This window comes from Bison bison, unplaced genomic scaffold (genome assembly GCF_000754665.1).
Source record: "Bison bison bison isolate TAMUID 2011002044 unplaced genomic scaffold, Bison_UMD1.0 scf7180017846849, whole genome shotgun sequence".
NCBI classification, from domain to species: Eukaryota; Metazoa; Chordata; class Mammalia; order Artiodactyla; family Bovidae; genus Bison; species Bison bison.
This window is the reverse complement of record NW_011477422.1, coordinates 72661-84565: the sequence shown is the minus strand read 5'-3', so window position 1 is coordinate 84565 and position 11905 is coordinate 72661. Positions and strand designations below refer to the sequence as shown.

The 11905-nt window shown below is 56.8% G+C and overlaps 1 protein-coding gene across 1 annotated transcript in view; it reads left to right on the top strand.

Moving 5' to 3' along the window:
- Positions 1 to 11905, top strand: part of RAB11FIP3 (RAB11 family interacting protein 3 (class II)) — a 60917-nt gene that overhangs the window by 24706 nt on the left and 24306 nt on the right. Inside the window, exons 2-3 of the mRNA XM_010840983.1 lie at positions 3120 to 3213; positions 8130 to 8221. Coding sequence (XP_010839285.1) covers positions 3120 to 3213; positions 8130 to 8221 — 186 coding nt within the window. The remainder of the gene's footprint in view (positions 1 to 3119; positions 3214 to 8129; positions 8222 to 11905) is intronic.

Sequence of the window (11905 nt, the reverse complement as noted above, 5' to 3'; positions counted from 1 at the left end):
GAGGTTGAGCTGCTTCTGGTAAGAACACTGGCTGTTCTGTCAGTGTTACGATTCAGGGACAGCAGTAACCAGAGGGGCAGGAGAGAGGGCGGAGCTTCCCAGTGCTTCTGTGGCTGGAGGGAGCAGTGAGTGGGGAAGATGACCTGGTGTCCTCTCCTGAGATTCTGTCTGCATAGGGCTTCCCAGGCGGCATATGGTAAAGAGCTCACCGGCCAATTCAGGGGACGTGAGAGACTCAGGTCCGATCCCTGAGTGGGGAAGATCCCCTGGAGGCAGGCACAGCATTCACCGGCACAGCACTCCAGTATTCTTGCCTGGAGAATCCCATGGACAGTGGAGCTTGGCAAGCTACAGTCCATGGGGTCGCACAGAGTCAGACATGACTGAAGGGACTTAGCACGCACACATGTCTGCACAGCTGTAGCAGAAGCAGTATGATTTGCCAGTAAATTTCTCATGTTAGAAGAACCACGTGGGAGCCAGTCTGTCTGCCTACAGCTGGGTGCAGAGTAGCATTCTCTTGTGGATGTTTCTATGGCTTTCCATGTCTGTTTGCCCAGGGAGGTGCTGGGTGGCTTGGATAGGGTGTACGTCGCTGGGCTTGGTTTTCTGTCTCTTATGTGCAGAAAGGGCAGGTTCTTAATTTCCAGACCTGTTTTTGTTTTTTCCCCTGAAACCTCCAAATGGAGTACTTTGGCCTTGGAGAATTGGAACCATCCCCCAAATCATCAGCCCCATGGATATTGATTTATCCTCCAGATTTTGAAGAAAAGTAAAGTGGACTTCAGAAAATGCCTGCTTCAACTCAACAGGGGCTTATTCTAACATGGTAAATAATTAACATTTGTTTTAAAAGCACTGGTTAATGTTTCCTAAGGAAAATCTTGGTACTTTGTGTCCAGTTGTAGCTTCATGGTTGAAATTCTTAGGAATCCTAAAGCAGATTGGCACTGGTGGATTTCAGGCCCCCAGCAAGGCGCTGCCCAGACATCAAGGCCTGAGTGAGCTACTGAGTGGGGACTCAGACTCCGTGGTTTCAGGAAGTCACCTGCTGAGTGGACTTCCAGGCCACCATTTCAGGGACACGTGGGCCCTATGGTGGAGGGATGGTGGGGGATCCTGGGCTGCGGGTCAGTTGGCTCGAGCTGGTCCCCGCCCTGCAGGTCAACAGGGGGGAGAAGGCTGAACGTGGCAGAGCCCCCAGCCTGCCCTGTGCAGAATGGTGTTTGTGGTGGCATGGGCGGGTGGGTTCAGCACACCGGATGCCCTCCCGGCCTGCACCCTCCCTGAGGGTGCCCTGTCCACGGGCAGCCCCGTGTGGTCCGAGGTCCACTCTCTCCCTGGCTGACCAACTCCGCCTTCCCACGCTCTCCTCCCCCATCTTTCCTCTCTCTTTCTTGCTCGTCTTCTCCTTTTCTTTCTTATTTTCATTTGGGAGAGTTCAGTAGAGAGAGCTGTGTGGTGCCTCCCTGGTGCCCCCGCCCCCGCCCCCACCCCACGTGTAACCACATGTGTGCCTTAGCCTCAGGATAGCGCAGTAAGTGTGTATCAAAAAGCAGTGCACTTGGGAAAATTACTGAAATGCCATTGTCTTACCTGTAAAGATTAACCACCGTTCCTTAACATCATCAAGTATTCAGTCAGTATTCAGTGTCTTGGATCAGTCAGTATTCAAGTTTGTAATTATTTTTTAAATGAGAGTAAAATTTTTTAAAATTAGAGGTCAGATGCAAGAAGTCCCCGAGTGGTGGGGCAGGTCCGTGTGTCTCCTGAGTCTCCTAGTGAGTCTTCTCCTCTTGAAGACAGCAGGTCCCCTGTTTGTCAGGGTCCCTGGATTGGGTTTTGCTGGTCACACCCCCTGTAGTGTTGGCATGTGTGGCTTTGATCACAGTTGTTCAGACACTAAGTTGTGTCCAGCTCTTTGTGACCCCAGGGACTGCAGCATGCCTGTCTTCCCTGTCCTTCACCATCTCCTGGAGTTTGTTCCAACTCCTGTCCATTGAGTCAGTGATGCCATCCAACCATCTCGTCCTCTGTCATCCCCTTCTCCTCCCGCCTTCAGTCTTTCCCAGCATCAGGTCTTTTCCAAGGAGTTGGCTCTTCACATCAGGTGGCCAAAGTATAAATCACTTGTTTTTTGCATATTCAAAGGGTTTCTTCCCTTTTCCTTTAAAGTCTAAGAAATATACCGGAGTAAGTCTTAGGTGAGGCGTTTAGGGTTGGGAGTTGATACTTGTAGGTACCCAGTATATTCTCTCGATCTGCACCTGAAACATGGTAACTCCATTTCAATAAAAATAATAATATAATAAAATCTCAAGGAAAAAACAATTATGTCGTTAAAAGCTATTTTTTAATTCTAGGGAACTTTTCCTAAGTATGGTTTTGTCTTGTTTATTTCGGCTGCTCTGGGTCCTCGCTGTGGCCTGTGGACGGCTCTCTAGCAGCAGCCCTCCGGCTTAGTTGCCCTGAGGCGTGTGGGATCTTAGTTGCTGGACCAGGGATCAAACTTGTGTTCCCCGAATTAAAAGTTAGATTCTCAACCACTGGGGCACCAGGAAAGTCCCAGTGTCTGTCTGATGAATTTTTCCTGGAAGATAATTGATTGGCAGTGTTGTCTAATGGTGTGTTTTAAAAAGCAAAAGTATTAAATTTTGATGAAATCCAGTTTATACTTCGAAACAAACTTGCCTTCTTTTAGGGGACTTTCATTCTCTGGAGTGTCACGTGTGCATCGTCCTGCTTCTTTGTCATTTCTGATGTCCGCCGTCTGCTTGCTGGGGTCCCTTTACCGAGGTGTCTGCTGGGAGGCCTGTGGCAGCGCTGGCCTCTGCTGTGTGATTGGCTGCAGTTGTGCTGGGACGGCAGTGCACCCAGGAAGCGCGGCGGCGGCCTGCGCGCAGGGTCTCGGGCTGCGGATCGTGGTCCTGGGCCCTGTTGGCGGCGCCTGCCCAGAGGAGGCCCAGGCCCTGGCTGGAGCTGTGGCTGGCAGTCCTGTCAGAGTACCAGACGGCCCGACTCCTCAGCGCCGCCCCTCGTAAGCTGGCTGCTCCTCTGAGCGTGGGGACGGCCACATGCAGAGTGACAGCTCGGGTAACCTGCTCGCTTGGCTGTTGCAGGTGACGGACCTCACGAGGTACTTGGATCCCAGTGGGCTCGGCGTGATTAGCTTCGAAGACTTCTACCGGGGGATTGAGGCGATCAGGAATGGAGGTGAGTTGCCCACCCCCTTCCTCGTTCCTTCCCCTCTGCCTCCCTGTTAGCGACCCCCAGCCCCAGCTCCCCTGCTGAGCTTCAGGCCCCCGCCCCCATCTTTGCCCCTCATGGCCCTCCCTCCAGGGTCCCCTGGCTCAGCTACTCATCCGTGGTGTTGGACATGCGTCTGCTGCCCCCGGAAGTCTTTATGGAAACCAAACATACAAAAACATCGCAAGACCCACAGTGAACACCCCCCACCATGTATTTGCTGTCCGCAGTCTGCAGGCAGCGTCGCATGTCCACCTGTCCATCTCTTTGTTTCAGTGGGATGGGTTTTAGGTCAGTTCACCACCACGCACTCCCCCAGTCACCGGGTCCTGTGTGTGTCATTACCCAGAGTTTGGTAGTGGTTTGCAGTCTCCTTTGGGGTACAAATTCTCCTTTAGAGAAGTGCACAGATCTTCAGTGAGCCCTTCTGTGAATGGTGACATCCTCCCACGGTGGGTGCAGACCCCTGCTCAGAGCTTTCCCCGCCCCCGGACAATTCTCTGCCAGCCTGCTGAGACCCTGCCCTCCCGCCTCGCCTCCTCAGCTGGTCTCCATCAGCACACGTCAGCCTGGCCGCTGTGGGCTTCTCATAAACACACCGTCAGCTGTGCTGCAGCGTCGGCTTTACCCACCTGTAACGCTCGCTACCCACAGGTGCTGCTGCATGTCAGGGCTCCCCAGTGTGAGCTGTGCTCGCTTGTGTGCCTAGGTGCTTTACCTGTCCACCCCCAGGCGGTGGCAGCAGTCTGTCTCCAGTGTCTGCCCCCCAGGTGATGGACAACAGTCTCTGCAGTGTGGGGCCCTGATAATGAACCTCCTAGTGACATCAGGTCCAAGTCTGGGACGCGTTGTCAGGGCTCTGGGACCTGTGCAGTGTGCCCGGATTCACGCGTGCCCCTCGTTGGAGCCCCGCACGCGGGGTGAGGAGTGTCTGTGTACAGGGCTGCAGCTGCTGGTTGGGCTTGGTCCCTGGGGTCCTGGGATCAGTGGGGAGGTCATGTGTCCTAGAGGGCGGTGGTCCTGTTGGTGTTTGTCTCCAGCAGCTTCTTTTTGCCTTCACTCCCACGGGACATGTTGGCTGTAAGTTGAAGGTGACGGGAGTCGGCTCCAGGACTGGTGGGTCACGGGAGAAGCCTTTGCAGCTCGTCTGAGGGTCTAGGGGTGGGAAGGCGGTGGGAGCATGCGGTCAAGCCCGGGACACCAGAAAACGGTCGCTCGTGCCAGGAAAAACAAGGTGCAGCGCAGGGGAAGCCTGCTTCTGGAGGGGCTCAGCCAGCGGGGCCAGTGTGTGCGTAGTCGCAGTGATTAAAGAGCTGAGCACTCAGGTGACTGGAGACCAGCACCACGCTGCCCTATGGGCCCAGGGCAGACGTCCTGGAGCTCGGGAGACTTGAGGGACACGGCCCTGCTTAGCACCCGCTGGCCATTCTTGGCCTGTGGCCCGGTTCATCTCCCAGCCTCGCGTGGGAGGTCAGTCCACTCCTCAGGCCCACTGTGGGTGACCAAGGAGCAGCCACTGCCCACCGGGCACCGGCCCCGCCTATGGGCGGGATGCGTCCTGTAATTTACCGATAGGGGTGATGCATCATGGTTCCCCGGGCCAAGGGTCAAAGGGGCTGGGAGGAGCTTGGCATCTCCACGCCTTCCAGCTGGGGCTTCCACTGCATGGGCAGGGAGGAGCCCCAAACAGTGGCCAGCGAGCGACGGTGCCTGAGCCTTCTGTGTGGCTCTGGGGCTCTCTCTGAGCCCTGTCCACGATTCTGTTGCTCTGCTCTGATGGCCCACGGGTGACGAGAAAGGGAGCAAGTTCTGCTGTAGGAATTCCTGGGGGCTCGTGACTTGCGAGGCCCCCACCCTGGACCTCAGGAGTCCGAATGTGCTCCTGAAAGACCCGTGACTGGGCGGGAGCGGCCAGAGTGGTCCCAGCTGTTCAGGAGGTGTGGGAGCGGCCAGCACTTCAGCTCCCAGAGCGAGCCAGGGCCAGGCCTCCGGGGGCCGCGCTGGTGGGGACGCCGTCCTTGCCTGTGGGGACCTTCTGGGCGGGTCAGGCTGTGGGTCCTGCTGTTCCTTTATTTGTTTGGCTGAGTGGCTTTTGGGATCTCAGTTCCCCGATCAGACGTTGAACTTGGGTTCCGGCAGTAGAACCGTGGAGAATCCATTGGGCCACCAAGGAACTCTGCCTGCTTTTCCTTGCTTCTTTGGTAATCTGACGTCATCATTTAGCTTTTGTTGGGAATGGAGAGTGAAAATAAAAATAGAATAAAAGCAGGTCAGAGACGCTTTTGAAATTGTTAACTCACAGGGAGATGGAGAGTGTGCTCGCCCGGCCTGTGTTCAGCCAGAGTTCACCCCAGGCCGTCCTGCCGGCGCGCCTGCCGGGGCTGCCACGGCTGTGGGCGCGTCTGTCAGACGTGCGGCCTCTGGCCGGCACGGAGCGCTGACTCCATGTACTGACCCAGTTTTGCAGAAAAGCAGAGGAGTTTGCTGTCCTCGCCACAGGCCTCGTTTCAGGAATAGAATGAGATTGAGGAGGGTGTTCCAAATGGGCCACTGCTTAGCTCGTCCCCCCACCAGGCTCTGATGGAGACTTGTTTTAGTTCTGTAGAGAAAACTGATAAAGAACCATATTGAGTTCCCATCCAGCTTGTAGAAACTCCCACTGCATTCACATCCCCTCCACCTCGGGGGCAGCACCTATCCTGGAATCTGAGTCCACGTCCACCATGGCTTCATGACTGGCTGTGTTCTGAAAGTTTTAGATCCTCTGTTTGGTTTTTGAAAGTGCAAGCAAGACTTAACATTTGAAAGTGAGAAGACAGGCAGTGTCAGCCTAGCCTTTTCTAGCTTTGTGCTGGGAAGCAGTCCTCTCCCTCCCCAGTCCATGGAAACCTTCTTGCTGTGGTTCTGCCGCTGGTCACCTGCTCTGGAGAGGGGCTGGAGGCCGGCCAGCGCAGGCCCTGGGTCCAGTCCGCCACACTCCGAGGTGCCACCGCAGCTGGTGACTCTCTTGGGAAGACGGCACAAGCAGCAGCAGCGGACGTGCCTCGGTTCTTCTGACGGGAGCCCCAAGGGTGCTGAGCCTTGAGTTGGCGGGGACGCCTCAGTACGCTTCAGTGACTGGACCTGTAGACGCTCGGCTCTGCCAGGCTGTCGAGGGGAGCGTGACTGTTCCGCTCAGCCTGAGGGCTCTGAAAGCAGTGGCACCGTGGTCCTGTCACTGCTCTGTGCCAAGGGCCCCTCCCCAGGCGGTCCAGCGACCCCAGGCCACGGACCTCAGAGCCTAGCTGCGGGCTGATAACTTAGGTCCAGATGCTGGAGAAGAGCGTCCCCTGACCCAGGAGGCTGGTGCTGACGTCCCAGCATCCTTGCCCAGGCATGTCAGGGGCTGGCTGGTGCAGTTGGCCTCAGGGGCATCCGGGTCACATGACACACACTCATCATGGGCCTGGCGTGTGTGGACAGTTACTGCTGGCACCTGTGTTGTGCTCACAGCTTCGATGCCCTGCGTGTGGGTTTTCCTCAGGAGCAGCTGTCCAATAGCCACCGCCCAGAGTGAGCACAGGCCCCTGCGGGTGCCGGCGGCCCTGCCTTCCCCCTGGCCTGACCGTAGGTCCAAGTCCCCACAGCCCTTCCTGGGCTGATGCTTGCTAGAATGGCTCAGAGCCCTGGCAGGTGCTTTGCTGCCCGGTCCCTGTTGATTTGTGAGCAGCGGGGCACCGGGTCCGTCTGCTGGGCAGGGCCTGACGTGGGGGCGTCTGGGCCGTGCCACCCTCCTGGCTCCTGTGGGTGCTCCTAGCCCAAATTCCCTGACCCCCTCCATCCAGGATGTGAGTGGAGGCTCCGTTCCATTGGTGGGACTGGTTAACCCCTGACCTTGGGAGATTACCTGTGTCTCCACTCCCTCCTTGTCCCAGGAGGTCAGAGGTCAGGGGTGGGGTGTAGGGTCCTCTGGCAACCAGCCCCCATCCTCTGAGAGTCACCTGAGTGGTGTAAACCCAGGTGAGGTTGAAGGGGCTTGTTATGCACAAAAGAAGCTCCTCTCATCCTCCACTCAGGAAATCCCGGGTTCTCGGAGCTCTGTGCCGGAACGGGGACAAAGACCAGGTAGATGCTTGTCATGATGTCGGGATGTCTCTGCAGGGCGGCTGCAGAAACAAGGGTGTCGTGCCTGCCCCTTGGAACAGGCTTGGGCCGCTCCGAGGCTGGGGCGGGGGACAGGGCGTTTCCTCCAGGAGGGCCGCTGCCGTGGGATCCTGTCTGAGAAGTGGGGTCTCTGCTGACATCAGTGTAACCCAGCGTGATGTGATGGAGTTTCCTTGAGACTCATTATAAAATAAAACATGTTGTAGACGATAAAGTAAAAAAAGGGGAAATGAAAGCCGTGCAAGTCTGGCACGCTGGACAGACGTTATCTCCTGACCCGACCCTCGCAGGAAAATACGGCGTCCGGGACTTCCCTGGTGGTCCCACGGGTAGGACCCTGTACTCTCGGTGCCAAGGGCCCACGTTCGCTCCCTGATTGGAGACCTGAGCTCCCGAAGCCACACGGTGCGGCTAAAATAAATAAGTAAATAAATGAACTAATGGAAAGGGAGAATGGCATCTCGTTCCTTCTCGAGCTGGAGAGCACCGCAGAGCTCCGTGTCCTCCATCTTCTCCTTAGAGCACAGAAACTCTGTGAGGAAGGACCCTCTTGCCATTCAGGCCCCGCCTCCACCAGAGCTGGCACGAAGCCAAGGCTCCAGGGGCTGCACTGCCTGCGGCCTCCCGCCCATGCCTCCCACGGCCACTCTGGCCCTACCCGTGCCCGCCCCGTGTGCCTGTCCCTGTGACACCATGGGGGTGCCTGGGGCTGCCGCTGAGCCGTCTCCTCTCTCCCGCAGATCCCGACAGCCCGCTGTGCAGTGTCACACCTGCCCCCGACGAGGAGCTGCCTGCCTGCCCTGAGGAGTTCGATGACTTCGTGACCTTTGAGGCAAGTGGTTTTCCTGGGAGAGCGGAGAGGGAGTCTGATGGACACACCCCCCCTGCCTTGTGTACCCTAAACCCTGTGTCACTTGCTGGCCCCTGGGGAGCGCCGTGCAGGGCAGGCAGGGGGCACTGTGACTGCCCGGTGGTCAGCAGGGGTCTGCTCTCCACGCTTTGCACCTGAGGCTGATGGCAGGAGGGCCCCTGGGGCCTGGGGTCAGCAGGGGCAGGCTCTCCTGTGTCATTGCTGGGCCCTTCTGCCAGGCCACTGGGATGTGTGGTGAGGGCCTTGTTTTATCAAAAACATCCCTAGACCCAGAAAATGGGCCTGGGGACACTTGACTTACATGTTGCTGCCTTCAGCCCCTGCCCCCAAGAGGGCGTCCCAGATGGCTCAGTGGGAAAAAATCTACCTGCCAGTGCAGGATTAGCTAAGTCGCTTCAGTCGTGTCTGACTCTGTGCGACCCCATAGACGGCAGCCCACCAGGCTCCCCAGTCCCTGGGATTCTCCAGGCAAGAATACTGGAGTAGGGTGCTGTTTCCTTCCCCAATGCATGAAAGTGAAAAGTGAAAGTGAAGTCGCTCAGTCGAGTTCCACTCTTCGCGACCCCATGGACTGCAGCCTACCAAGCTCCTCCGTCCATGGGATTTTCCAGGCAAGAGTACTGGAGTGGGGTGCCATCGCCTTCTCCGAATGCAGGATTAGCTGTATCTAATTAGTAGGAAACTCTGGTTTGACTCCTGGGTGGGAAAGATCCCCTGGAGAAGGAAATGACAACCCCCTCCAGTATTCTTGCTTAGAGAGTCCCATGGGCGGGTGAGCCTGACTGGCTGTAGTCCACGGGGTCACAGAGTCGGACACGAGTGAGCAACTGAGCACGTGTGCAATGTGGGGAGAAGGTGTGTGAGTGGAGCCACAGAGGAGACCAGACAGCTTCATCACCGGGGTGGTGGGGGCAGAGGCTGGGAGGGCCCTGGTGGCTCCATCTTCAGTTTTTTTCTGTTTTGGCCACACAGCACGTGGGAACCTTCGTTCCCTTACCAGGGGTCGAACCCATGCCCCCTGCATTGGAAGCCTGGAGTCTTAACCAGTGGACCACCAGGGAATTCCCGAGGAATTTCCTTTTTAAAAAACACAGCTGTGGCAGCCCCTCAGCCTGCTGTTGCCCAGGGTGGGGTGTAGGGAGAGGGTGGGACTGAGGCCATGCCCTGACCCTCTGGGCGTTGGCTCCTTGGCAACTGAGAGCCCCTCGGAGTGCTGACGGCCCACAGGACCCCTGCCCTCCACGGAGTCTGGGTGTCTTGTTTCCCTGCTCTGAGAAACTGGCCCTCAATGGTACAGGTTCACTTCCTGCCAGCCTGGGCCTCCAGGCCACCCGCAGCTGTTAAGCCCTCACAGCTCTGTCCCAGAGCCCCAGCCAGGCCTGAGCCCCTGAGGACAGGAACCGCCTGCTGTGCATCCCCACTCAGTAGCGATTGGTATCTTCGTTCTGGCGGTGACTGGGGGAGCCGGGCCAGTCGTGCTGCGTGGGGACCAGGTGCCCGCAGGCACGAGTGCTGGCTGTGAGGGGCGGCGTGGTCGGACAGGGAGGGCGTGCAGGCCCGGACACGTCAGCTGTCCAGCCCACCATCAGTCCTGGACCCTGGGGTATCGAGTCGGGGAAGGCCCTGGAAGACCAAAACACCTGGAGCCTCCCAGCACAGCAGCTTGGGCCGGGAGAGGCTGCTTGTCTTTGAACGTCCAGGGAACCCTGGTCGCTTACCTGGTTGGCCAGCAGCTGACCTCTCCTGCCTGTTGACACCCCAGAGTATGCTTTGCCATCAGTGTCTTCCGTTCTGTTCTTCTCTGGTATCTCAGTTAGAGTGTTCTGTTGATTCTTTGTATTTTATGTGTACATGGGCATCATGGGTTGAATCGTAGCCCCCAAAAGTCCACCGGAAGCCATGAAAGTCACCGTATTTGGAGACGAGATCTTTGCAGAGCTCATTATGCTAGGTAGGGTGGGCCCTGACTCCAGTGACCAGGGTCCTTGGAAGAGAAAGGGAGAGGGCTCACTGGAAGAAGGCGGTATGAGGACGGGGCAGAGCTGGAGGAACATGGCCTCCACAGGAGCCTCAGGAGGAATTCAGCCCTGCTGACACCTTCGCTTCCAACTTCTGCCTCCAGATCTATGGGGGAATACATTCCTGTTGCTTCGAGCCTCTGGTTTATGGAAATCGGATGCCCCAGGGAACTAGAATGACTTCTGTGATCCAGATTGTAAAAGGCGTCAACCCTGGGGCTGCCTCCTGGAGCCTGATGGAGCAGCCTTGGAGTGTTGTCCGGCCCCCGGCCCCCTTTTCTCTGCAGGGTGGACCCCTTGCAGACCACAGGTGCGACCCTCCCTCCGTGGTGGTGCTTTGACTCCTGGGCAGGCCAGCCCCGCCTGGGGCTCATCACCTTCAGAAGGTGCGGGTGGGAGCCTGACAAAATGCAGCAGGACTGCTGCTCAGGTGTTTGGATCATAATTTGTTTTCAACAAGGAGGGAATATTTTAAGTTTTTGTTGTTGTTTCAAAAAAATAATACGCTTCATTTTTTTCTAGCAGTTTTAGGTTTACAGAAGATGAAGCAGATAGTAACAGGGAGTTCCCGGTTCACCCTCCTCCACCCTGGCCTCCCTCCACACACACTGTCCCTGCCCTGAACATCTCCCACTTGTTGTGAAGGGAACCCGTATAGATACGTTGTTACCGACGAAGCGCAGGGTTCCATCAGGGCTCCATCTTGGCAGTGCAGGATCTGTAGGTCTTAATAGTTGCAGTTTCACTGCTTTAAGAATCCTCTCTGCCCCCCAGGTTCGTCCCTTCCTCCCACCAGCACCAGAGACCTCTGAACTTGTACTGTCTCCATAGTTCTGCCCTTTCACGCTTTCGTAGACTTGGTTGAATCCGCAGCTTTGGGCCTTAAAGGTTCCTCCATGTGTTTTTTGCTTTTTAAGGTTTTAGATGTGATTTTGAGAGGAGTAGAATTAGGTGCTATACAGAGACTTGTAGCGGAGAAGGCAGTGGCAACCCACTCCAGTACTCTTGCCTGGGAAATCCCATGGGCAGGGGAGCCTGGTGGGCTGCAGTCCATGGGGTCGCACAGAGTCAGACTCTACTGAGCGACTTCACTTTCACTTTTCCTTTCATGCATTGGAGAAGGAAATGGCAACTCACTCCAGTGTTCTTGCCTGGAGAATCCCAGGGACGGGGGAGCCTGGTGGGCTGCAGTCTATGGGGTCGCACAGAGTCGGACACGACTGAAGCGACTTAGCAGCAGCAGCAGCAGCAAAGACTTGTAGAGAGCTGGTTTTTTTTTTTCCCCCCTAAACTTTTGAATCGTGTAAGCCTAATAAGTCCTGTAAGAATATGAGTGAAGATGATGTGTATTTCCGTCCAGTACCACATTTGGAGACCCCCTGCCTTTTGTTGATGTTCTGGTGGGGTCCAGCAGTGCTGGTCAGGGGTGCCCTGGTGTAACACTGAGGGCCCCTCCCAGGGCCTCTCCTGCCTGTGACGGGGGTCTGTGGTGCCCTGGGTGTAACACTGAGGGCCCCTCCCAGGGCCTCTCCTGCCTGTGACGGGGGTCTGTGGTGCCCTGGTGTAACACTGAGGGCCCCTCCCAGGGCCTTTGCTGCCTGTGACGGGGGTCTGTGGTGCCCTGGTG